This window comes from Myotis nattereri (assembly GCF_964212035.1).
Source record: "Myotis nattereri genome assembly, chromosome: 14".
NCBI lineage: Eukaryota > Metazoa > Chordata > Mammalia > Chiroptera > Vespertilionidae > Myotis > Myotis nattereri.
In genome coordinates this window covers 12,119,847-12,147,027 of record NC_138089.1, presented here as the reverse complement: position 1 = coordinate 12,147,027, position 27,181 = coordinate 12,119,847, and the positions used below count along the sequence as shown (strand labels likewise).

Genomic DNA, 27,181 nt, shown 5'->3' with positions numbered 1-27,181 from the left:
CCTCACCCTTTATTCTGGCCAGTAGTCCTCCTCAGGATCTCCTTTGTCTTTTTTGTTTTTTAATGCCCCATTGCCTTATACCTCCGGTTGGAATTATATCCATCACTGTTAGAGTCTACAGTGACCACCCCCCCAGCCTTCTCCTCCTCTTATTGTCCTCCCCATACCTTTTTTTAAAAAGATACATTTTTATTGATTTTTACAGAGAGGAAGGGAGAGGAATAGAGAGTTAGAAACATCGATGAGAGAGAAACATCGATTCAGCTGCCTCCTGCACACTCCCCTCTGGGCATGTGCCTGCAACCAAGGTACATGCCCTTGACCAGAATTGAACCTGGGACCCTTCAGTCCGCAGGCCGATGCTCTATCCACTGAGCCAAACCAGTTAGGGCCTCCCCATACCTCTTAAACATCTCCTAAGTCCTCACTATCTCTCTCAAACCCTCAACACATCACCTCCTGAACACCACCAACCCCAAACGAGCGGGACTGCTGGCTCTGACTTCCCCTCATCAACTAGCAACACAGCATCCCCAAATCCTCCTTACACGCATGGGCCAACTCCAATCTGTCCTTTCATTATAAGATACATGCAGGGCCCCTGTTCCAACTCATGCCTCGACGAACTTTATAACTTCCAAATCACAGACATGACAAGAGGAACACTCGCAGGCAGAGCTGTTCAGTTACTCCAGTCCGATTAAAATAACTGAACACTCATCCAGCAAAGTCCCCATCTTAGGACCAGTAACAACCACACTGTCTGAGCATGTCAGGCGCCTCTGCATCAGCAGAACACTCCCTGCAGGAAAGGTTAGGACATCTTGACCAATGCTTATGCAACTTAACTCTCAACCTTCACCTTCCTCGGCTGGGCTAGCTATTTCGTCACCCAAACGGCCCCTTTCCTGAAACCCATTCGATTCTCAGCCTGGCCCAGCATCTCAGTGACCTTCCCAACAACCTGTACCTCCTGGCCCCTTTGCTGTGTTAGCTATTTCCCCTGGCAGAGTTACAATTCTTGTAACTTTTCCATTCAACCAGTACCTGCTGTTCTAATTACCCTGGGGAAAGAAGCAGGGCAAAAAACAAAACAAAAAAAACCTGTTACCTAAGTGGGTTGATGGGTTGATATGAAGGAGTCAACTGTCTAAATTTCTAACTAAACCTTTTTTTTGGAGGGGTGGGGGTGGGGACGGCGGAATTACACTCAATCTTTAATCAAGTAGGGACAACACCCCCCCCCCCCCCACACACACACACACACACAAATCTGCAGTTTGAAGGCAAAGGGAACAGATGAAAGAGGAAATTTTAGCCTGGCCAGTGTGGCTCGGTTATCTGGGCATCTTCCTGTGCCCGGAAGGTTTGTCAGTTTGATTCCCTGTCAGGGCACATGCCCAGGCATCAGCTTAATCCCTGCCAGGGGTGGGGCATGCAGGGGACAGCCGATCGATGTTTCTCTCTTCCCCTCTCCCTTTCTCTAGAAAAAGAAAAAAACTTTTAAAGGAAACTCTCCCCTCCCCCTTAGGCTTTCCAGACCTGTTGTAGCTTCACTGAAATGTTCTGAATAAAGAATTGAAGCAGGTCGCTATACAGAGAAACTGCTGGCATTCTTAAGCCAGTGAAGAATTATGGCAGAATAGCCGATACTTCTGAGTCCCAGTCATGGTCCGAGAAAGCGTATTCTGATTGTAGCAACTGACCAGCCAATCCAGAGTTCACTTAGTTCAGTGGCTGGAAGTCAGGGCTGTTGGCTGTATGCTTCCATTTCCTTCCCTGGGGAAAGGGCCATGAGTGGTCCAAGCAGGAGGGCTCCGTCTTCCCCTAATGTGTGAGCCCCCTCCTCCTGCTCCACTGAACTGGCCCTTGAGCAGGAGTCAGTGCTCGAGGCTGAACCTTTTTTTTTCTGTTTCAGATTCTGAGAATTCTCTCTGACAAAGGCATGAGAGGGAAGTGCCCCGCCTCTGACTCCACCTTTGCAAGCCTGCTTTATTCCCACAGCATCAGAATAATGCTTCTGAGCGTCTTGCATGTGGCCGTGCTAATCATTAGAGGAATTCAGCTTGTGGCTTGAGTTCTACAAAAACAGTCCTTTACCAGAGAGTGCCTCTGAAGGAGATAAGGGAGGTATGTACAAAAATGATGATTGTTTATCAAAGATTTGCAGGAGCCTCATGACAGGACTCACATCAACTAGAGTCAACAGACTAAGAACAAAGTTTCACCACCTTGCTCAGACCTCTGCTGGAGCCCAGGTGTCTGTAGTCCTCCATCACCTCTTGCCCCTCCCCTTTTACCTTCCACTGACAGAGAAGAACCCTGAGTTCTGTACTTTTTAAAAAAAAATATATTTTATTGATTTTTTTTACAGAGAGGAAGGGAGAGGGATAGAGAGTTAGAAACATCGATGAGGGAGAAACATCGATCAGCTGCCTCCTGCACACCCCCTACTGGGGATGTGCCTGCAACCAAGGTACATGCCCTTGACCGGAATCGAACCTGAGACCTTTCAGTCCACAGGCCGGCGCTCTGTCCACTGACCCAGACTGGTCAGGGCAGTTCTGTACTTTCTTAACATGGTTCTTCAGGACCCCAGTGCTCCCTCTTCTTGGCTCAATGGCTTTCTGTATAAAGTGGCTTTTCTTGCCCCAGCACATTGTCACCCGACTGAATTCTGTCGTGCAGCAAGCAGGCGAGGTCGGACTTGGTTACAGGCACAGGCACTCCATGCTTTACATCCCATTTCCAGGATTTCACAAACAAGAAGCCCGTCCTCCATGACCACAGAGAAGAAATCCCAGTGAAACCCTAAAGAAGAGAGTATTTGGGTGAAAACAAATGGAGAACTGATATAAAGCGGGAAAAATCGGACCAGGGAAGACAGAAGGATGGACTTGAGATGGTTTCATTAGAAATTTAGACAGGTGACTCTGTGAACCCACTTAGGTAACAGGTGTTTTTATTGTTGTTTTTGCCCTGCTGCTTTCCCCAGGATCATTGGAACAGCAGGTATTGATTGAATGGAGAAGTTACAAGAACTTATGTAGGAAGACTGCCAAAGGGTTGAGTACGTGCGTGTGTGGCTAAGTGATTGGTGATCCCTAACTTAGAATTCAAGGAGAGGACTGGGGCTGTGTGTAGAGCCATGTGGGCACTCTCCAGACTAGCCTTGGGTCCTTCCCCAAGTAACTGTGTATGATTAGACAGGTCAGGTGGTTTGTTCAAGGTCACGGAGCAAAGTCCACGTTCAATTCAATATGGCCTGCAGTGAAGAGGGACTGACACCGGCGCTATCACAGTGCCAGGCTACTTTTAGGAACAGGAGTAGGGTATAGAGTCGGCGTGGAAGTCCAGGTTTCATTTCCAAAATTAAAGCTTGTGATTCCTGGGTCCTGGGTGAGACCACGCAGTGGAGGGAAAGAGCCCTGGACTTAAGGCTCAGGAGCTGTGAAGCTGGCATCTTACTGTGTAGGTTGCCCGTTTCAAACCAGGGCTGAGAGGATGAGCCAGCTCCTCAGATCTGGAGTGGGTGGGAGGGAGTAAGTGGAAGGCAGTGGGCAGTGAGCAGTGAGTTGGTGGTATTGCTGAGTGGTGAGCAGCTGCAAAGCGAGGGCGTTTTGAATGAGGGTAGAAACGCACTGACCAACAGAGAAAGCAAAGGACTAGGAAGCTGTACTTCCTCTTGGCGCTGCATTCCTGAGTGTGTATGAACAAACAGCCTCTAACCCAGGGTTTTTTTCTGTTGTTTTGTTTTTTAATATGTTTTTATTGATGTCAGAGAGGAAGGAAGAGGGAGAGAGAGAAACATCAGTGATGAGAGAGAATCACTGATTGGCTGCCTCCTACATGCCCCACACTGGGGCTTGAACCCGGGCATGTGCCCTGACTGGGAATCCAACCATGACCTCCTGGTTCATAGGTCAACACTCAGCCACTGAGCCACACCAGCTGGGCTAACCCAGAGGGTTTTGAGAAAAGCAGACTCGTCAAAGACCAAGGGTCTCATTTTATCAGCATCGATATTAACCCTCATCTATTAACCCTCTTTAAAAATAGGTTAAAACAGTATCAAGGATTAATTCAGAATTATGCAGTTGATTTGCTAATGATGAGTAACCTACCGATCAATTACTGTTAATGCTTGGCTGGGTTACGAGGACTAACTGTGTTCAGTCATAAACTCACGTGTGCATTGCTGCGGATGTGCTCGGTGAGCAGCTGCGACTGGGGTCCTTGTCGTCATTTGGGGCAGCTGAAGTTAGGGCAGATACTTACCAACAGGAAATGGTGTTTAGATAGCATGTCCATTCCTAAAAGCCTGCTACTTGGTAAATTAAAATACTGAAAAGGAACCAAACACAATGAAGTGTTTAGTTCACTTATCGTTTGATAATCATATTTTCATATTATGCTCCTCATGACTAAAACCAAAAAGTAAGTCAAGACTTAAAAAAACAACACAAGCTATATAAATGGAAGCTACCAGAAGTAGGATGAGGGTCAAGAATTCTTGGCTCAGTTCTCCTATGATGACCGCACAATGTGGGGCGTAGTGCGGAACATCACTCGACTGCCGTGGGGCCAGGAGTACGAGGTGACAGGGCGGCCTGCGAGCTACGTGCTGGACAACATGTGTAGCCATTTGCTCCACTGGGAGGGGGCCCAGTGTAAGCATCATCTGTCCAGGTTTCCAGGTCAGTGGGTAGATGATTTTTGATTGTCTTCCAGTTTTTATATGTTGACCATAAATTATTTCCTTGAAAACATCTTGGGGCTGGGATAGTTGCAACCTGAAGGTGACCAGTTGGCAACTCGGTAGCATCCAGAGGCCTCCTTTGGCACCAGCTGGTTTTAGTTCTTAGCCTTCTGTGTCCCCCACTGTGGGAAATGAGGGTCTAGGCAGGAAATTTCCTTTTATCAGGTTTAAAAATACTCTAACTGACCAAAACCAGAGTCCCAAGGCTTGAAATTAGTGTTCTGTTTAATCTTACTGCACAACATACGTTTGTTTTTTAATATATTTTTATTGATTTCAGAGAGGAAGGGAGAGGGAGAGATAGAAACATCAATGATGAGAGAGAATCACTGATGGGCTGCCTCCTGCAACCCCCTACTGGGGATCGAACCTGGGCATGTGCCCTGACCAGGAATTGAACTGTTGACCTCCTGGTCAGTGCTCAACCACTGAGCAACACTGGCCGGGCCATTTGTTTTTAAAAAAGCAGTTCAGTAAGATAAAAAATTGAAACATTCTAAAATGCTTGTTTTATCCTATAAAACATGGCATAGGGGGCCTTAGTCATCCTCTGTGACAGGAACTTTCTAATCATGTTACTGTACTAAGAAATCAGTCTAAGTATACTACCCTCTACTGCGTGGTTTCACCTAAGTCAGTGGTCGGCAAACTGCGGCTCGCGAGCCACATGCGGCTCTTTAGCCCCTTGAGTGTGGCTCTTCCACAAAGTACCACGTGCGGGCGCACATGTACAGTGCGATTGAAACTTCGTGGCCCATGCGCAGAAGTCGGTATTTTGTGGAAGAGCCACACTCAAGGGGCCAAAGAGCCGCATGTGGCTCGCGAGCCACAGTTTGCCGATCACTGACCTAAGTGAACCTCAGAAGAAGTAGGAAGAACTTGCTCCCAGTATCAGACGGCTGGTGTGAGGGGAGCAGGACCCGAGTTCAGTTCTCCTAGCTCGTGTCCAGTGTGCGTTCTCATTCATTTCAAAAACATTTGTTGGATTCCAACTTTATTTTCACCTGCAAAGTGTTACTTTGAGACTTTAAAGTATTCTACTAGTATTTGTAATGACAAGAATTACGCTTGAACAGTATGTATTAAGAATTAAAAACGCATAGGACTGAATGTAGAGAACATTTATCAAAATGCCAGCAGGAGCTGTCTCTGCATGTGGAGCTTCAAGGCAATCGCTCTAAAGCTGCTTGAATTTTTTTGCAACGAGCATGTATGATTTTTTAGAGAAATAAGAAAAAAATTGACTCCCACTCCTCAAAACTGTATCCTTTACTTTGTCCTAAGGTAAGTGATTCTACTTGACTTATCAGCAGTCTTGGAGTTTGCAGTTTCCCCATTTGCACGGGGACTGGATAGCCTGTCTTATTTCTTTTAGCATTGCTTACCTGTCATCCTCACCTAATTAGGCAGTTGGGCTAAAATGGTAAAAGGATAACAACACGTATATTCTAAGGAAGATGTGTTTGGAGACTTCCCTCTACTTTAGACCAAGAGCAAGTCCAAGCCTTGATTGAACAGCCATCGTTGCTTTCTGATCACTTTCGTGCAAGTGGTTTAATGGTGGGGGTTGAGGGAAAGGGTTATTTCAGGAAACTAACATTAATCCTACTTTTTTCCCCCTCTAGCAGGAACTATTTTTTTTAAAAAAAATAAATTATTGGTATCAGAGAGGAAAGGAGAGGGATAGAAACATCAATGATGAGAATCATTGATTGGCTGCCTCCTGCATGCCCCACAGGGGATTGAGCCCACAGTCCAGGCATGTGCCCTGACCGGGAGTGGAACTGTGGCCTCCTGGTTCATAGGTTGACGCTCAACAACTGAGCCACCGTGGCTGGGCTCTGCTGATTTTTAAATGGACACAGGAACAGTACACTCGCTATGACCGCTTAACAGATTGTAGGATCCTGGGTTCTGTGAAGGGCACTTACATTTATAATTGCTTCAAGAAATGAATCATCACTGTTAATAAGGTTTTATAACAAGCACTTTTAGAAATCCGTAAGCACATGCTCTCAAATGCTTTAGGCATAGCCAGCATTTTAACAGCCTCCCACCCACCATGCAGCGCCCACAGGAAACTCCTTTCGAAGCAGCTCTGGTCACAGATCCCATGGCAAATCATGATGCCCTCTCAGTACAGCACTGATGACAGCCACTCTCTTGGCCTTTAAGGTAGTGCTTCCAATACTTTACCATTAACTCTCTTCTTTGCAACAGGTCAGGATTTCCCAATCCATTATTATTCCTCTTACTCCAGTCTTATAAATGAATGTTGAATGGCATCAAATTATTTCAATTGATGGAGATATTTTTCTCCTCTAATACACACACACACACACACACACACACACACACACTTAAAATCTTTATTGAGAAAATTATAGATGTCCCCCCTACCCCCTTCCATCCGGTTCCCCCCACCCCAGGCATTTACCACCCCATTGTGTCCATATATAAGATCTTTGGTTAATCTCTTCCCACCTCCCACCTCCTTCCCTCAGATTCGTCAGTCTGTTCCATGTTTCCATGCCTCCGATTCTATTTTATTCACTAGTTTATTTTGTTCATTAGATTTGTTCGTTTTTTATTTTTAGATTCAATTGTTGATATGTATTTATTGCCATTTTATTCATATTTTTTATCTTCTCAAGGATACCTTTCAACATTTCATGTAATACTGGTTTGGTGGTGATGCACTCCTTTAGCTTTTTCTTGTCTGTGAAGCTCTTTATCTGCCCTTCAATTCTAAATGAGAGCTTTTCTGGGTAATCTTGGTTGTAGGTCTTTGCTGTTCATCACTTTGAAAATTTCTTGACACTGCCTTCTGGCCTGCAAAGTTTCTGTTGAGAAATCACCTGAAAGTCGTATGGGCACTCCCTTGTATGTAACCGCTTTTCTCTTGCTGCTTCTAAGATTCTTTGTCTTTAACCCTGGGCCTGTTTGGGTTCGTCTTGCTGGGGACTCTATGCTTCCTGGACTTGTAGTCCATTTCTTTCACCAGGTAAGGAAGGTTTTCTGTAATTATTTTTCCAAATAGGTTTTCAATATCTTGTCTCTCCTCCTTGCACACCATGTGAATGTTGGTACGCTTCAAGTTGTCCCATGGGCTCCTTGGACTATCTTCATATTTTTAGATTCTTTTTTCTTTTTGCTCTTCTGATTGGGTGCTGCTTCCTCGTATTCCAAATCATTGATTTTCTTCTCAGAATCCTCTACTCTACTGTTGAATCCCTGTAAATTATTCTTTATTTCAGTACTATATGCTTAATTTCTTACTGGTCCTTTTTCATGTCGACATTCTAAGATCCTTGAAAGTCTCATGAAGATCCTTGAGTAACCTTATAACCATGGTTTTGAACTCTGTCCAGTAGTTTGCTTGGTTCTATTATTTCATTCATGACCGGTTTCTTTTGTCTCTGCATTTTGGGTGCTTCCGTGTGTTTGTTTCTATGTAGTAGGTGGAGCTGCTGTGTCCCCTGGAATTGGTAAGTGGCCTTGTGTAGTATGTGTCCTGTAGGGCCCAGTGCCTTATTAGCCTCCCCAGTGTCCTGAGCTGGGCACTCTAGGTGCGCCCCTTTGTGGGCTGTGTGCACAGCCTTGTTGTAGTTGAGCCTTGATTGCTATTGGTGTCTCTGGGAGGAATTGACCTCCAGGCCATTTGGCTGTGGGGACCAACTGCAACTACAGTGGGAGAGCTGCTGTGCAGAAAATACACCCCCATGGAGCAGGACTTGCTTCAGTGGGGCTTTGGTGCTGAGTCTGCGTCTTGAGTGTGTCGCTTGTGGTTGGTAGAGTTGTAATCTGGTGTGGTCTGAAGCTGTTCACCGGTGCACTGGCTCTAGGGCCCCCAGGGAGGTGCCCAAGCGAGACCTGCTGTGAAGCAAGGCAGGCTGGACTAGTGCCAGGTTTTGGACCTTTTATTATAGGTTGGGGGCATGCTGTCACCAGCTGCAGCTTGATTTTAGGAAAGTCTGCATCCTGAGCCAGGACAGGCCATTCATATGGAAAAGCTGCTGCAAAGTTTGGGTGGGGCTGCAAATTGGATAGGATGGGGTCTCAGGGAATCACTAGGCAGAGCAAACAGGGCATCGCTGATGGAAACTCAGATATGGCTGCCAGTCAGCCCTACAGTAGGGGCGGTCCCAGCACAGGAACAATAACCCCCCGAGTTCCTGCCCTGATGCCAGACAATCCAGCTCCTCCCCTTGTGTCTGGGTCCCCCAGAGCTGCTGACCAGCACGGGAGCTCAGAGGAAGAGGGACCTTGTAAGTTGATGCAGGGCCCTTTAAAAGGAACACGTCTCCAGCAGCCTCCATGTCACTCAGCCCCAATCCCCGCTGGTTTTTACAGCCCATCGTCACAGGGACTTCTCTTCCCAGCTCTGGGGGTCTGGTGTGGGGCTGGGGCCCTTGCTCCTCACGGGAGGCCTCCACAGAATATCTCCCTCCCGATTAGCAAAAACCACACCCATGGATGTGCTGCCAGTCTCCGGTGCTTCTCTCTTCTCTAGTTGTAGGACCTTCCATTCAGCCAGCTTCCAGGCAGTTTTAAATGGTGGTTCTGTATTTTAGTTGTAATTTTGATGTGGTTGTGGGAGGCAGTGTGTACAGGCATTTACCTATGCTACCATCTTGGTTCTCTCTCCCCTCCAATTTTTAATGAATCATTCCCATCAGCATATAAACATGCTCTTAAATAAAAAAGCCTCATACTTCTCTCCTCTTCCTTTTCCAATTATTCTCTAAACTCACCTCTACCAAAACTGTTCTTGTCCAGGTTCCCATTCAAAAACCCTGGGATCATCCTTGACTCATTTTCTCATCCTCTCTCCCATTCCAATCTTTTAGCAGATCCAGCAGACTCTACAGTCCATGCCACCATTACCTGGCGTCCCCCCAGCTGAGTGCCACAAGTAAGTCAAACTGGGCCATTACTCTGCTTAAAACCTCCAGATGTTTGCATGGTCTCTCCCTCCCTCCTTTTTATTGAAATGTAACCTTACCAGAGACACCCCATAGAAGATAGCAGCCCTTCATACCCTATTTTACTGTCTCCTTTATCAGGTTTCATATTTTAGTCATAGCACTAATCCCCATCTGACTCACTGAGTTTATTTTGTAATTAGGAGAGGGGGAGAGACAAGGGACAACCTCATTTTCCTCCCTGCCATTACCATGGATCTGTTTGTTGGGGGGAATCCCTTCGCCAATATGTAGGGTTTTTTTTACCTGTTTACTGAGGTTGGCCTTGGCTCATTCTGGAATTCAGGCTTATGACAGCCTCCTACAGACTAACTTCCCACCTTCTATGGCTACGTTTTCTATGGAAAGCTTAGGGTATATGTACCTTCTGTCTTTTGTGCACCAGTGGGAGACACTTAGTTTTGGTCTGCAATATATAGCATGTACTCTTCTTTCTAAAATTCAGGAGGCTTAAAAGTAAGAAATGATGGATTTGTGTAAATTACCTGTTTTACCAATGAGGCTGTTAGTATTTGAACTCAGGTACCAGAGAGCCTCTGGCTGTAACCCATTATACTATAAACCAGAGAGGTTTAAATGACAAAAAGATAACATTTTAACATTACCAGACCCCATGCTTGATGAAGATCTGTTTAAGAAAAAAGGAAACTAACAGACACAACACAGTATTTCTTTTATACATCTGAACTGGGCACATAGTGAGTGAGCTATAAAAATTCCACGTCATTATCTCCAAAGGAAATCCTCTGTTTACATGGTTTTACATATTAATTACTCTGGAAAGTTTCTGAACTCTGTTTAGTAGCAGATCTCCTTTCTTGATAGTTTCTTGGTACTGCCAGTTCTTGCTATCAGGTCTATAAATAAATTCAAGAAAAAAAATGAATTATTTACTAGTCACATTACTCTGAACAATAGTTGACCTACTTTTAAAAGAAGGCACTTAAGAATGTCCCTAAGTGAAATAAGCCAATCAGAGAAAGACAAATGCCATATGATTTCACTCATGTGTGGAATTTAATGAACAAACTGAACTAACAAGCAAAACAGAGACAGACTCATAGAGCAGGTGGAGGAATTGAGAAAAAAAAAACAAAACTCACAGACAACAGTGTGGGGATTGCGGGGATGGGAGGTGGAAGCGGGCATAGGGGGATAAACGGCGAAGGAAAAAAATGAAATATAATAATGTCCCTTATTATGGGGAGTATTATACAAACTGCAATGTACCTGTTGGTTTCCACTATTTCGTTCACTTTATCTATTTTGCAGTGTAGTCTCCCAGCAGCAATAAATCTGGAGAGTTCCCTAATGAGAGAAAAAAAGCCTTTAGCATCTGCCTTATGAGGAATCTTAGGAAACTATAAAGTGCACACGATTCAATTGTCTAACAAGGTAACAGAGTTCCCTCCATCCTTAGCTACTGAATGTCTAGAGCAGGGGTTCTCAACCTGTGGGTCGCGACCCCTTTGGCAGTCGAATGACCCTTTCACAGGGGTCACCTAAGACCATCCTGCATATCAGATATTTACATTACGATTCATAACAGTAGCAACATTACAGTTATGAAGTAGCAACGAAAATAATTTTATGGTTGGGTCACAACATGAACTGTATTTAAAGGGCCAGAAGGTTGAGAACCACTGGTCTAGAGGCTGAGAAGATCTCTGGTGTATTACAGGACTATCCCCCAAAAGTAAGTCACCTACCAGCATAAACATGACCCCAGAGGTTCATACTCAGATGGAGTGTAGGTGGCAAAGAATGAAACCATTCACAGCAAGTTTTTAGAGCTACAGAGGTCCTCAGAGATAGACACTGAGTGGGGAAAAAAGCAGAAGGAAAAATAACAGGATACGGGATTTATTGGGAGCTTGAGGGCACGTATTAAACTACCCAGTTTCCTTCAACTTAACTGTTAAGGAGCAGGTAACTCTCAGGATTTTCAAAATCCTAGAGAGCATGAAGGAGAAAAAATAATAATATGCTACAATAAATTAGGACCAGGAATGCAAAGATGATGGGTTTAATGTGTTGTGAATGTGAAAAAGGTATTTGAGACTCTATATCCATTTATGACCCAAACCTCATAATTAAGACAGCTATTTAAACAATATGGTTATAGTTACACATATACCTTAAAAACCAGCATCAGTAGTGAAACTCTCTAAAGACAGTCTACCTACTACTATATGACAGAGGAAAAAATGTAAATGCTAAGTAATGTATAAAAGCTATATGAAGACAGCTCTATTATGCTGCTAAAGAGAATAAATGAAAAGATGACTGCTTTAAAATAAAAATCTATTTGTGTTAAACTTAGAGATTCATACAATGAGTCCTCCTAATCAAGAAAAAACAGATTTCAAATAGAAATTAAGTACCAGATTATTCTCCCAGATAGTAAAACAACTTGATCCAAGCACATAAACACCAACAGAATCCAATTTCTAACAAACGTGCTATTGCAAACCAATGGGGAAAGGTTGGCTTAGTCAATAAATGGTGTTGAGAGAACCTAAGAAACCACATAAGAAAAATGGATAAACTTGATTATGTAAAGAGAATTTCTACATAGGAAAATACCATCAAGACCAAGTCAAAAACTAAAAGACAATGTGAATAAAAGATGTTTGCATTATAAAGTAGAAAATACTACAAATAGGGCAAAGGACATACATAAAAAAATCAACTTCACTCATTAAAACTGCAAATTAAACCTACAGTGAAAGGCCACTGTATTGGGCAGGACAAAGTCTAAAGCACCATTAAGGAAGGTCAGGGGTAAACACCATGCCTGACACTTACCGAAAAGCAAGCATTACAATTAGATGAAGTGTGTAAAGTGTGCTGCTCTGACTTGTGCTTTAAAAGAAATGATCAGTATTGTAACTAGTTGCCACTGGTCAGTCACTGGTGAAAGATGCACTATGCCTTGAATTAAGTTATGCTACTAAAGATTTTAAGCTAGAGGTTATCCTATACTAGCAAGAACTGTAACGTTTACACAGCATGCTTTATTCTACAAGTCAACCAAAATATATTTGATTCAATTGCTAGTTTTTGAGTTCTGTTAACTGAATGGCTTTAGGTAAAATCTAAAAATTAAACAGCTCAGTCCAGCCTGGCAGGCGGGGTTCAGTGGTTGAGCATCGACCTTTGAACCAGGAGGTCACAGTTCTATTCCAGGTCAGGGCACATGCCCAGGTTGCAGGCTGGATCCTCAGTAGGGGGCATGCAGGAGGCAGCCGATCAATGATCCTCTGATGTTTCTATCTCTCTTTCCCTCTCCCTTCTTCTCTGAAATCAATAAAAGTATTTTTATATGTAAAAATAATTAAAATTAAACAAGATCAGCATTGTTTCTAAACTCATTTATATTTATATTCCAGGAAAACAGTTGCAACTCTTATTCTGGGACTGAAGTACACAAAGAGAATTACACAATCAAGTTCAATCATCGCCAGCTTTCGTAGTCCGACCCAAAGCTATAGAACAGGAAAGAAAACCTCTCAAGAAAAATCTTGACGTTCTGATTTAGGAACAAGATACCAGGCAGCCAGATACAGACAACTACACTGGATTTGACTTACAAGCAAACTCTGACTCAAGAATGCCCTCTGCTGAGCTTAGATCTGTTCGGCTCTAGAGCCTGACTGCTGACAATTCGGCTGCTCCTTTCCATCCCATTGTCACCAGACCAGCTTAGGCAGCGGGAGATGAAGACCCAAAGAGATCCTTCTAGGCTTAGCTCAGTGGACTCCTGTACATCTATCACACACTCCATCAAGTGCAACGAGGCCACTCGTTTCTCAAACACATCCCTAATTTATTTGTGCTATTCCATCACTTCCTATTAAAACCCTAAATAGGCAGTGACATCCGGTCTAAATGCCCACAAGAAGCCATCTGTGGATGTGTCCATTTCTCAGGCACCTGGACCAAATACCAACCCCAGTTACGCTCATTCTAAACTCTGTGTGCCAAGAGTAATCTGGGCACAACAAAGTTTCACTCCTAATGCCCTAACTTGGCACTGAAGTCCCATTCCCTGCTTTAAATCCTATCAGCAAGCCCTAGCCAATTTGGCTCAGTGGATAGAGCATCCACTCTCGAACTGAAGGATCCAAGGTTCGATTCCCAGTCAAGGGCATGTACCTTGGTTGCAGGCTCGATCCTTGGCCTTGGTCAGGGTGCATGTGGGAGGCAACCAATTGATGTCTCTCTCTGTCTTTCCCCATCCCTATCACTCTCTCTAAAAATCAATGAAAAAGTATCATCAGGTGAGGATTAATATAAAATAAAAAGGATTTCACCTAGCCTGGCCAGTATGACTTAGCAGTTCAACGTTGACCCTCAACCCATACACCAAGAGTTTGGATTCCCAGTCAGGGCACATGCCCAGGTTGCTGGCTCGATCCCTAGTAGGGAGTTGGGCAGGAGGCAGGTGATGGGTGTTTCTCCATTTCCCTTCCTCTCTCTAAAAATCAATAAACACATTAAAAAATAAAGGATTGCACCTAAAATAATTTTTTATGGTGGAAAAAAAGAACCCATGAAAACCCAGACTGGAAGCAGGTAAAACATGGCTTTTCTAGGGAACAACAATTAGAGTTGAGTGGTACAGCCTTTGTCTCTAGAGCTGGTTTTAGAAAAGGAAAAAACCAAACAATTCAAATACCACCTACCTCGAAATGTGCCACGTGCTTTGAATAAACATGTAATTTAAATGACTTAAAGAATACTGCAGGGGATGTATCTAAATGGCACTGTCCTGCTTCAGATGTTACACTGAATTTGAGCTTCACTTTGCCCACAATTAGTGATGGCTTTATCACCACCACACCATAGTTAAACTGAGGAGGGACAGAACCTGCCCAAGGCCACACCGCTCTTTAGTGGCCAACTCAGAAGGAGAAGGCAGGCCAACCCCATCTTCCAGGTATTTGCTCACTCCTTCCACTGATTCACGAAAACCATTAATAATGGCCATCCCCCATGCTAGTAATTAACTCATGGTTACCAGGCAAATCTCACCGACTAATTAATTCAGAAATGAAACAACAAAACCAATCTAGGCATACCAGCCTTCTTCCTTGGTAAGGATACTTTTTAAAAAACAGAAACATTACTACTAATGCCTTTTTTCTTTAAAGGAAGGGAGTGTGGGTGACACGGTACATTTGTACATTTCTCTGTACATTTCACTGAATGCACATATTACCTCAAAACAAGCCCATAAGCAAATGCTGATATACATGCTGAAGTTTAGGGATAAAATGAACAGGAGCCTGAAACTTATTATGAAGTAGTTAAAAAGTAAGATGGATGAACAGGTAGGTGATAAAGCAAATATAACAAAATATTAGGCAACCAAGGATATATGGGAATTTACTATAATTCTTCAGAATCTTCTGCAAAAAATATCAGGAAAAACACCACTAAGAAGAAAAGGGTCTTATTTCAGTGAAACGCAGTTGCACGTAACTATACAAACACCATGTGTTTTCACTGTGGCCACTGAGAATTACACTGAGAACATGGAAAGACAGCACGTTCTCAACGCCTACGTCTCAACTCCACTCCCACTACCCTCGTCCGAGCCACGGAACATCGCCACGAGGTATTCTCTTGGTCTGTGTGAGACAGCATGGAATCACATCTCTCCCATGCTTAAAATTCTCCAATGGCTCCCCACAGCACGGAGGCTCAAACCCAAGCGCCATACCATGGCCTACGGGCCCCACACAAACTCTCCAACAGCCACCCCTTTCCTCACCACCATGCTGAAGCCACACACACCTTTCTATTCCATTTTATTATCTCCGTAGACTCATTTCTATCTGAAATGACCCATATATTTATTTGCTTACATGCCGCCTCTCCTCTACAACTACAATAAAAGCCCATGGGATCTAAAACAAAGCGAACCATATTGTAATGGCGTAGCAAGTATCTGAGGGATCATTAAAGGGCTACAGGCACCATATTTAACAGCCAATTTGACCAGAATTGCAGCAGCAGCCTAAAAACTGGAAGGCATTGAAATACGACCTAACGTGAACTATAAGACAGTGATCTAGCGTCATTCCTGCCGTGGCAGGGTGGTCCAGAAAGAAGGAGCCGAAGACTGCTTTGGTTGGTAACAGCTGGTTTAACACCTTTGCAAAATCACTTACCCTCTCTACGACTCTGATAATAGAAGGGGCTCGTCATGAAGGCAGAGATGACAAATATAACTGTTTTGATAATAATCTTAAGAAAAATTCCTAGGTTTTTTCTTAATAGAGGGAAACATTGTAAACAGGAAGAAAATGTACAAATTCACACATCAAAAGATAACTTTAAAAACTGAGTTAGCGTGATGTATGTCAACTTACTGGTCAATGAATTCCACGCCAACACCAAAGGCTTCTGCCATGTAGCCGAGGGTTAATGACCTGTATGATTCCAGCAGCTGGCTGTAGGCGTGGATTCTCATTTCTCTCACATAGTACCGGTAATGAGGAGCAAAAAGCCAGTCCTTTTTCATTTCCTGTTCCACAACAGCTGTAATGAATAAGATGACAAATTTTAACCATCCCTTTCAGATAAATAGATAACTAGAGGACACATTTACAATATAAGAATTAATAGCCTTGATCTATAAAGAGCTATTGTAAGTAAATAAAAAAAAGATTAATTGAATAGTAAATGGTACACAGGGCATTTATGAGCAATTCACGTAAGTACAGATTATTTTACTGAGCACTACCAATCACTGCTCTAAATAGTGAAGATATGGCAGTAAACCAAAAGACAAGATCCCTGCTGCCACAGAAACTACATTTTCAAACAGCAGAGAGGGGTGAAAAAATAACAACTCTCAGAGACTACCAAGTGCTGTTAAGAAAAAGTGTTACGACGGGTGTGACTAGGAGGCCTCCCCTGAACTGGGGTGGACAGGGAAGAGCTTTCTGAGGAGCTGGCCAAGCCGAGAGCAGAAGACAGAGCAGTGCGATGACAGGAAGGTCCCAAGGCAGGAGGAGCCTGGCTAGGCTCAGGTATCGTGTACCCAGGAGGACAGATTCAGAAGGTAGCAGGGAGACAGTGACAGGGCTATGGAATGTAAGAAAAAATCAAGAATATATAGTACTTGTGTTTCTAGCTTGAACAAGATCAAAATCTTTGGAGAAGAAACAGACTGTTTTATTTTTGAAGGTGGTTTTGGGGGGAGGTGAGGAGTGGGATGGGGGTTTTGGCAGTGTTCAAGTGGATGCACCTACTAGACAGTGCTCGATGGAAAGTTGGAGGCTGGAGGCAGGAACTTGGGAATCACTACCATCCAGGTGTATGACAGAATGAAGAGAGAGAAAAGGGCAATGACCAAGCCTAGGACAGTCAGTGCTAGAGGTCTCACAAAGGATGAGGCCATAAAGTGTGGCAAGAAGAAAAAATGGTCAAGATCAAAGCAGAGAGGAAACACAATTTAGCAACATGGAGATTGACGGCCCTAAACACGAGATGATGTTCATTCTCACTAATAAAAGAAATACGTAACCCTGGCCGATGTTGATCAGTGGTTACGAGCATCGTAGGTTTGATTCCTGGCCAAGGGCATGTACCTGGGTTGCAGGTTCCATTCCTGGCCTCAGTCAGGGAACGTGTGGAAGGCAAGTCGTCTGTGTCTCTCTCTCACATTAATATCTCTCTCTCTTCTCCATCCCTCTCTCCCTCCCTAACACTCTACCACAATCAAGATGAAATGTATTTACCCTTTGCAAAATTCATTTTCTTGAATTTTTTCCTAAGGAAATAACAAGCGAATATGGAAAAGATGCATTGTAAACAAGTGTTCAAAACAAGGTTGCTTATAACAGGGAAAAATTAGACACATAACTTTTTATCAGTAAAAGATAAAGTATGGCACATCTAATACAATGAAGTATTAGGTCTTAATTTAAAACAAATGAAAGCTACAAGGCGCACCACCTGTACTATCTGCCACTACACACACTCAGAGCCTGAGAAATGACAGCCACTTAAAAACACTTACTGACTCAATGACCACCTATTTGTGAGTGACATGAAAAGATAAACACATTATATTGTGGAGAGACAAAAAAACTACTTAGAAAAACAGCATATAAAGTGCACCCACATGTTTAAAGGTGTTCCTAGTGTCTCTAAATGCCACTGCCCCTGACGGAAACACCTGAAACCTGCGGACAGCAGCTGACTCTGGGCAAAGGACCCCGGCAGTCATAGGTTAGAGAGGGCCTTCTTGTATACATGTGTGCATAGACCTCGTTTTGTTTTTTTGAAGTACACATAAATGAATAAAAGGTCTGGAAGGATATGTAACAAAATCTTAAATTGGTTATCTCTGGGAGAATGTTATGTGTAAATGTGTATATGGATTTGGGAATAGGATGGGATACAATACCTCTCACTTTCTCAGTTTTGTTTGTTTTTAAATATATTTTTATTGATTCCAGAGAGGAAGGGAGAGGGAGAGGGAGAGAGAGAGGGCGAGGGAGACAGAAACATCGATGAGAGAGAATAATCGATTGGCTGCCTCCTGCACGCCTCCTACCAGGGATCAAGCCTGCAACCTGGGCATGTGCCCTGACCAGGAATGGAACCATGACCTCCTAGTTCATAGGTCAATGCTCAACCACTGAGCATACCGGGCGGGCAGTTTATATTTAATTTCTAAAAACAATCAGGTATTACCTTAAAAAGGATGCTATTTCTTTTTTCACATGAGATATTTTAAAGCACAGTCTATGAATATCTGGAGAAGCAAACAGTCTTACAAAGCCAGAGAAACCCTAGTGTCTCACTATACGAAAACACAATAAATAATACAATAGATGACTCTGTCATGTAAAGAAAATAACTATGCTGTCTTCTTCATTTAACATATCTGGGAGATGTATAAAACTGGGAAGATAAAAAGTTTCATGGGAAAGTGTTGAAATAAAAGGTTGCTAATAGCGATGGGTAGAGTGGGAGGTTAACACCCTACCCATTCACAGATTTCCAAAAGCCATCAATTTCATTACCCCAGGAGAGCAATCCCCCCCTTTCTTTTAAATTATTATTATTATTATTATTATTATTATTATTACTCAGGGGGAGAGGGAGAGAGAGAAACATTGATTTGTTGTTCCGCTTATCCATGCATTCATTGGTTGTCTCTTATATGTGCCCTGACCAGGGATTGATCCCACAACCTTGGTGTATCGTGACAACACTATAACCAACTGAGCTAGCCAGCCAGGGATCCCTTAAATTATTGATTTAATTAATACAATAGACATTTACACAGAGCACTCATAACATACCTGGCTATGCTGGTGCTGAGGTCACTACAAGTATTTTTTAAAAAAACATAAAAGTCTGCTCCCAATAACTCTAGTTAGCAGAAGAAACAAACTCTAAGAAAAATATCACAAAACAATATGTTAAGTTTTAAAAATGAGTTATATGCCAAAGAAGCACATGAAAAAATGCTCAAGATCATGTCATCAGAAAAATGCAAATCAAAAATCACAAGGTATCACTTCACACCTGCTAAGATGCCTATAATTAAAAGCTACAGCCCTACCTGTTTTGTCTCAGTGAATGGAGCATGGGCCTGTGGACTGAAGGGTCCTGGGTTTGATTCTAGTCAAGGTAACATGCCCGGACTGTGGGCCTGATCCCCATTAGGGGGTGTGTAGAAGGCAGACAATCAATGATTCTCTCTCATCATTGATGTTTCTCTCTCTCTCTCCCACCTTCCTCTCTGAGATCAATAAAAAAATATATATTTTTAAAAAACTACAATAATAAGTGTTAGATGTGGGGAAATATGGATTCTCACGCATTGATGGAGGGAACGTAAAATGGTGTGGTTACTTTGGAAAAGTTTGGCAATTGCTCAAAACATTAATCAAAGAGTTAACACATAACCCAGTAATTCCACTACCAGGTACATTGCCAGGAGAAATGAAAACACATTCACACTAAAACTTGTATAAAAATGCTCATTATAGCATATTTCTAATAGTCAAAAACTGGAGATAATCCAAATGTCCATCAACTAATGAATAAATAAACAAATTGCAGTACATCGATTCAATGGAATATCATTCAGCCATGAAACTAAGTGAAGCACTGATATGCTAAAACATGGATGGCCCATGAAAGCACTGTGCTATGTGAATGAAGTTAGGCACAAAAGGCCATGAAATGTCCAGAACAAGCAAATCCAGAGATAAAGTTTAGTGGCTGTCAGGGGCCAAGGGGAAGAATGGGAAGTCACTGCTAATGCATACAGGTTTCCTTTTGGGGTGATAGAGATGCTCTTGAATTGACAGTAATTGTTGCGTAACCTTGTCCACATACTAAAACCACTGAGTTATACTTTAAAATGGTGAATTTTATGGTTGTAATTTATATCTCAGTAAGAGGAAGGGGCGTAAAGTAAGGACTCCAGGACTGCAGAGAAGGTATGTGCTCTGGCTGAGCAGAGTAATGACCAGGAGATGCACAAGCATGAGAAAGGGAGAACAGCAATTCCGCAATACAACCCTGTGGGCAAACACATCTGCGCACGCACAAGAAGGTAAGGCCAAGCAAGTACTTCAGCATGCCCGAAGGGCCCTGTTCCCATCGCATGAGGTAGAGTCTGAATTCTCATAAAGCTGCCTAACACTTAGGCATCGATAAAGCACTCCATAAACACTGGACCAAAACCCACTCCGAAATAGAATGATCATCATTTAGAGCGCCTCCCACCCCAACTTTGTGAATGCCATCTAACCATTTAACCAAATATTTTCTGAAATTTGCAGCATTAGCAAGAGAAGTATATCAATGCCAAGTTCTTCAAGTTTTAGGATCTCCTGGGCAAAAGATTAGCCACACTGATCAGAGACCTACAGCTATTTTCTCACACATGGGGAAAGTCGCCTAGGTTCTGACAACAGGACCAGGACTAAGATGAAGACAGACAGACAATCAGGAGCAGCTCTGGCCTCACCTAAGGACTGGAAGAACACGGAGTAGCGGCACTCGTAGAGGGAGAACAGGTACTGCCGAACGGCCGGAAGGCTGTGCAGCACTTCAAGAATCTCTGCTCCTTTAATAACCTAGGAATTAAAAAAAAGTGCGCCCTAGTGGTTTTGTGTATTTAAGTTAGAAAAGCATCTTTAAATGTGAATGTTAAAGATTCAGGCGTTACCTTTTCCCTGAGGTCGGGTCTTTCTAAGGCAATCATGCTGACGTAGACAGTGTAAGTCACAAAGGTTTTATAATCCATGAGCTCATAGGACGTAAATGTAGAAACAGTGTCAAGGAAGAGTTCAGCTGCCTGTTTGAAATCACGAATAGCCACACAATAAAGACCTTGATATACTTTTAGGCGGTTTCTCCTGTCCCAGTCTCCTCCTTCCTCTATTAAGCTATAAAATAAAAATCAGTAAGGTCAAATCTAGAAATAGACAATGCCACTTTTTACAAGTTTTATGTTATTTTCAAAGAGAAAACAACTTTTAACAACTCAAAGAAAAAAAGGACATTTAAGAAAAATATTTTACTAAATATATATATATTATTTGGCCAAATTTAGTAATTGTAGTAAAAAGAAAACAGGCAAATTTCTTACATTAATCTCTTGCTATAGCATCATAATTTAGAGAGAATATAACCCCACTGCTAACAAGTACCTTTTGGCCTTTTCTGTGTTTCGAGTGATAAGATCATTGTCCATATAAAACAAGCCAATCCTGAGGAGATAGAACACAATATCCAGTCGGTGACCTAGTGCCACAGTTTTGTCGTATGTCTTGCGAAAAGCTGTCAGAGCACCCTCCTGTCAAGAAAATAAAGGCAACAGGTGAGAAAAGATTAGAAGTTTCAAAAGCTATCCGCCATCTGGGATTTTCTTAACAATGGATGGGGGTGGGGTGTTGGGGGGTATAAGTAGGAGTAGAGATGAAACAAGATGGCCACGAATTGGTAATTGTTGAAGCTGGGTGATAATCGCGCAGTGGTGCATTAAACTATTCCTGCTACTTGCATCAAGTACAAAAAAATACACCAGATATGGCCAAGGACATCTAGAAGACAACATGCATTGTATTTCCATTGCTTTAAAATATGAACCTGGACAAAATCATGTGTTCATAGTTGGTACTTTTATTATATACCTGACTTTGTTTTATGTAGTTATTAGTTATACCTCATAAATTCATAAAAAGGACTGGCAGAAAAGTAATGGGTACACCCAGCACTTAGATTTTGGTTTCTAAAGACTATCCCTCACTAAAAGAAATCAGGGATCCTAGGAAAAATAGATGATTCCCCATTTGGAAAGAAAAAATAACAGGCAAGCCTGTGGCATCTTGCTGTATGACTAATGAGATGTCAAAAGGACACAGAAGCCTTCTTGAAGGAACTCCCACGAACAAATCTGAAACAAACTGAGCACCATAAAGATTAATAACTATAATCAGTGGTAACACAGTCAATAACAAAATCCAGTAAGTCCATGATTTAGTAATTGTAAATAAAACAAAACAAAACAACAGAGTAAACAGGAGGGGCCTTGGCAGGGTAGCTCAGTTGGTTTGAGCATCGAACCGATACGCCAAGGCTGTGGGTTCGATCCCCAGCCGGGGCACATACATCAATCAACCAATGAATGCACAAATAAGTAGAACAACAAAAATCAATGTTTCTTTCTTTCTCTCCCTTTCTCTCAAAAAAACAACAATGAACAACAGAAAGCTGTTCTTTTTAGAATGCTACTTGAAAAGCATACATTAGAACATCACAAATTTACAACCTGCCTGATATTGATTCAAGCATGTTCTCATTGAAATCCCCAAAACCCCACGCAGTGCGCTCTCGGGCTGGGCTGGTGTCTGCAGGGCCTGAAGCTCGCTGCGTGTCAAAATGGCCATCAAGTAGCCACCCTGGAAGCGACCCAGACGCACAACCACAACAGGAGCACCTGGTGCATGACTTGACCATGTTTTTGGAGGAGCATTTGGTAGGGAAGAAGTCTTTCGGGAACAGGCTGAAGTGGTGCAAATGGAAACTCTGAGGACACTGGGCACTCTACAGATGCTAGAGAAATGTCCAAAACAAGTATCACTGGGGAGCTGCATCCCGATGACAGATCAAAGATAGCCAAGCCTTCGGAAACTCTTATTGCCATGCTGACTCTAATCCTAGCGGGCGACCAACTGGGTGATCCCATCCATCTCTGCCCTGGCCCTGATGAACTGCCTCTAACCGACAGACGACTAAACACATCCCCAGAAGCCACTGAAAGAAAAGACTGCTTTGAATCAGGAAGAAAGAAGCCAGTGTTAACTACTTCGACTGACAGAACCCTTCACCTGAAAAGGTTAATACCTGTTTCCCTTTACTCCTACATTAGAAACAACCCAAACCAAAAAGAACTATTCTGTTCTCTCTACTCTTGAACTTCTGAAGTGTGCCTTTTTATTCATCAACTTTATTTCAATGTTCCATGACTACCATAGGCATGATCTTTTAAAAATATACCTGGCTTTACAAACAAACCAACAAAAATATTCACATGTAATAATGAATATCTTCTTTAAAACCAAACCACAAACACAACCTAGAAAACCACACAACCCATTAGCACTTTTTAAAATGTTTTGTATTTTCCAAATTTTTCCCATGAACAAATCTTAACTTTATAATCAGAAGAGGAAAACTTGTTTTAAATTTATTTTAACATTTAAGCACTTTGTGCCAGGTACTAATCTAAGCTCTTTATCTTTAATCTGAATAAGCAGAAACTATCGTTATCCCTTTTTTAACAGATGAGGAAACTGAGGGTCCAGTAAATCATAACTGCCGAAACAAGAAACAACCTCTCTTATCCAAGAGCCCAAAATATGTATGTTTTTTATATTAACACCATGTCATCTGTCATCTAAATACTTCAGGGTACAGTGCTTACAAGTAAGGGCAAATCCCATCCTCTTAACCAGAAGTCGCCAACCTTTCGGACCTCGCGGACCACCAGTGGTCCGCGGACCACCGGTTGGCGACCGCTGCTCTTAGCTACCATTACACAACTACTAAATTTTTTAAAAATTTAAAGATCCAATACAGCTGGGTATCCCTCTTACTCGCTGACAGTGAAGTATAAATTAGGAGGTCTGCTTAGTGGAAAAAATGGCCACACGTATTAAGATAAAAACTGTTCCTTGTCCCAGCAATTTCATTGCACAGAATATACCCTAGCAGGGGTCCTCAAACTATGGCCCGCGGGCCACATGCAAATACATATATTGTATTTGTTCCCGTTTTGTTTTTTTACTGCAAAATAAGATATGTGCAGTGTGCATAGGAATTTGTTCATAGGTTTTTTTTTAAACTATAGTCTGGCCCTCCAACGGTCTGAGGGACAGTGAACTGGCCCCCTGTTTAAAAAGTTTGAGGACCCCTGGTGTAGAAACAACAGCAGACATACACAGGCATGCTTTTACAGCAGCAGCTTGCAACAGCAGAATCAGCTGAAAACAACATCCATGCCCATCAATAGCTGAACAGCTACGCAAACTGTGGCAGAGCCCCACAATGGACTGCTAGCTAGCAGTTAGCCAGAATGAGCAAGATTTATGTCCATGAAAATGGGAAATCACTCAGAAATAATGCTGATTGGAAAAAAAAAAAGTAAGTGGACAATAAAAATACACCACTTATTTTTTTAAGATTTAAACACAACACTACCTAATATCTCTCTCTCTCTCTCTCTCTCTCTCTCTCTCTCTCTCTATATATATATATATATATATATATATATATATATGCCTGTAAATGAACAATAAAAAGAACCAAAAAGGTTATATTTGAGGAGGTACAGAACAAAGAAGAACGAACTAGAGTTTTAACATTAACTGTTTTAGTTTCTTATAAGGAAACTACTCCTTATTTAAATAATTATTTTTAAAATGTCTTTCCAGAACCAATACTTCCCAACCAAGATACGTAAGAAAAGTGAACTACTGAGAATGATCCCAAATTGTATAAAAGCAGTGACGGAGCTGGAGAGCATTATGCTCAGTGAAATAAGCCAGTCAGAGAAAGATAACTATCACATGACCTCACTCATTTGTGGGCTATAATGAACAATATAAACCAGGGGTGCTCAAACTTTTTAACAGGGGGCCAGTTCACTGTCCCTCAGACCGTTGGAGGGCCGGACTATAGTTAAAAAAAAAAAACTATGAACAAATTCCCATGCACACTGCACATATCTTATTTTGAAGTAAAAAAACAAAACGGGAACAAATACAATATTTGTATTTGCATGTGGCCCCCGGGCCGAAGTTTGAGGACCCCTGACATAAACCAATGAACAAAAACAGATTTAGAGACAGAAGCATCGATCAGATGCTCAAACCTCAGAGGAAGGTAGGGGAGGGTGGGGGTAAGGGGGAGAGATCAACCAAAGGACCTGCATGCATATGAGCATAACCAATGGACACAGACACCAGGGGGGTGAGGGCATGAGTGGGGTGTGTGTGTGGGGGGTAATGGGAGGGATAAAGACACATTTGTAATACCTTCATCAATAAAAAGTTTTTAAGAAAGCAGTGAAACAAACAAAAATCTCCGCTGTCCCCTGGTTTCTCTCGGTATGGAGAGCGGGGCAGCGCACACACCTGCTGCGGTTGTGGGCAGGTGATGGGGTGCGGCAAGAAGACTACTAGCTGTCTTTCCTCGTCTTTGTCCCGGTTCACTCGTGCAGGGAAGCATGTAGGTAGTTACCTTCCTAACGTTTTTAAGAGGAGGTTGACTTCAAAACAAGGCACTATGAACCCACGCCGGCGCCCGCTCCGGACCCACAGCGCGGGCAGCACCTGCACCCACCTTGTCGCCGATGCGGCACAGGTACTCGGCCTTGGTCATCATGGCATCGCGGATCTCGCTCTCCCCGAGGTTCTTCTCGGCGTCTTCCAGCTCCTCGTCCAAGCGCTTCAGCTCGTCTTCGTTCGCCTTCTTCATCTTACTGAGCAGGTCCACGTCCACCTGCCAGTCCAGGGATTTGCACAAGGCTTCGTAGTAAGGAGCCATGTCTGAGAGCCAGAAAGAGGGACGTGACTTGTGAGCGGGACACCCCTCAGTCCCCCACCCGCGACCAGGAAGGGAGCGGGCGGCGCTGCAAAGGGCTGGGCAACGCGCAGGTGCTCGCTGCGGGCAGGTGCGCGCCAGGGCCCGTCCCCACCGCCAACCTCTGCGAGGGCCGTGGGGCAGGCACCCCCGGCTCGCCTCGGGCGGCTGGTGTTCAGGGGAAGGGGAAGGGAAGGGGAAGGGAAGGGGAAGGGGAAGGGAAGGGGAAGGGAAGGGGAAGGGGAAGGGAAGGGGAAGGGAAGGGAAGGGGAAGGGAAGGGGAAGGGAAAGGGAAGGGAAGGGGAAGGGAAAGGGAAGGAAAGGGGAAGGGAAGGGGAAGGGAAGGGGAAGCGTGTCGATGCACGTAGAGTCACGTGTGAAAGTAACACCGGCCAGGGCGCTGACTGCTACGAAGGACCGGGGACCGACCCCAACCCGCCCTGCGCCCGGAAAGCCTCACTCCCCCACAGGCCAGCCCAGCCCAGCCCAGGCCCAGGCCGCTGACTCGGCGGCGCGGGCCTCACTGTTGTCGCGGACGGCCGCCATCAGCTCGTCGCGCACGGCCGCGTCGCCGCGGTGCTCCGGCAGGCTGAGCAGGAAGCGCAGCTGCGCGATGCGCAGGTCGGGGTTCTTGGGCAGACCCTCCTCCTCCAGGTTCTCCAGCGGCATCGCGGCGGCGGCGGCTCAGCAGACGGCGACTCAGCGAAGACCCGCGGCGGCGGCGGCGGAAGCGGAAGCGGAAACGGGCGGAGTCGGCGAGTGCGCCTGGCCGCCGCCAGCCGGCTTCCGGGCCCGGGTCCGCCTCCGCCCGCAGCGGCCCCTGCTGGCCACCTCCAGCATCGCCCCGCCGCCCGCGCCGTGCACGCTGCACTGAGCTCTTCACCCGCGATTCCCAAGGACTTGGGGCCCAAGCCCCAAGTTCCATTGCGTGAACCTCTTCCTCCCTCCCTTTTTAGCTATTTTACTTTTCATTCCGTTTGTAATTGATAGGAGCCGACAGTCTTTTGAAGGTTTGGAGAATATAACAATAACAACAAAAATTAAAATCACTACCGCAATTTGTGGAGTCCTCCCTGACTCTTTGGCCTTTTCCTTTTATGTGCATCATCTCATTGTAATCCTCTCAATACTAGGAGGTAGTGCTATCAGCCCATTTTGTAGATAAGAAAGCGGAGGCACCAAGAGGTTAGGGAACATAACCAACCAAGCTTAGGTAGCAGCTGTGCAGAAATGTCTGCATAAAAAAACCTGTCTGTAGCTGGAAAACCCATGTTCTTCCTGCTGTTCTAAGAAAACGGCACCCAGA

General features: G+C 43.8%; 1 protein-coding gene and 1 long non-coding RNA gene across 3 annotated transcripts; one reads left to right on the top strand and one right to left on the bottom strand.

Annotated features, from left to right (window-relative positions):
• Window positions 1–1,918: 1,918 nt before the first annotated feature.
• On the top strand, window positions 1,919–14,344 carry LOC308529784. Its single transcript, XR_013996790.1, has 3 exons — window positions 1,919–2,130; window positions 9,610–9,674; window positions 13,137–14,344. It is a non-coding gene; the product is annotated as an uncharacterized lncRNA (long non-coding RNA).
• Window positions 10,399–26,598, bottom strand: PSMD6 (proteasome 26S subunit, non-ATPase 6). 2 transcript variants are annotated; one of them, XM_081106095.1, is made up of 8 exons: window positions 26,400–26,598; window positions 25,636–25,841; window positions 21,441–21,586; window positions 20,957–21,176; window positions 20,756–20,864; window positions 16,125–16,293; window positions 10,975–11,052; window positions 10,399–10,601 (listed from the first exon to the last, which is right to left on the bottom strand). In XM_081106095.1, the coding sequence occupies exons 1-8, from the start codon at window positions 26,542–26,544 to the stop codon at window positions 10,505–10,507; spliced, it is 1,170 nt and encodes a 389-aa protein (XP_080962221.1). In that variant the 5' UTR covers window positions 26,545–26,598; the 3' UTR covers window positions 10,399–10,504. The 2 variants fall into 2 exon arrangements, with proteins under 2 accessions (XP_080962221.1, XP_080962222.1); XM_081106096.1 differs by having other exon boundaries at window positions 25,636–25,934; window positions 26,400–26,586.
• Window positions 26,599–27,181: the final 583 nt, after the last annotated feature.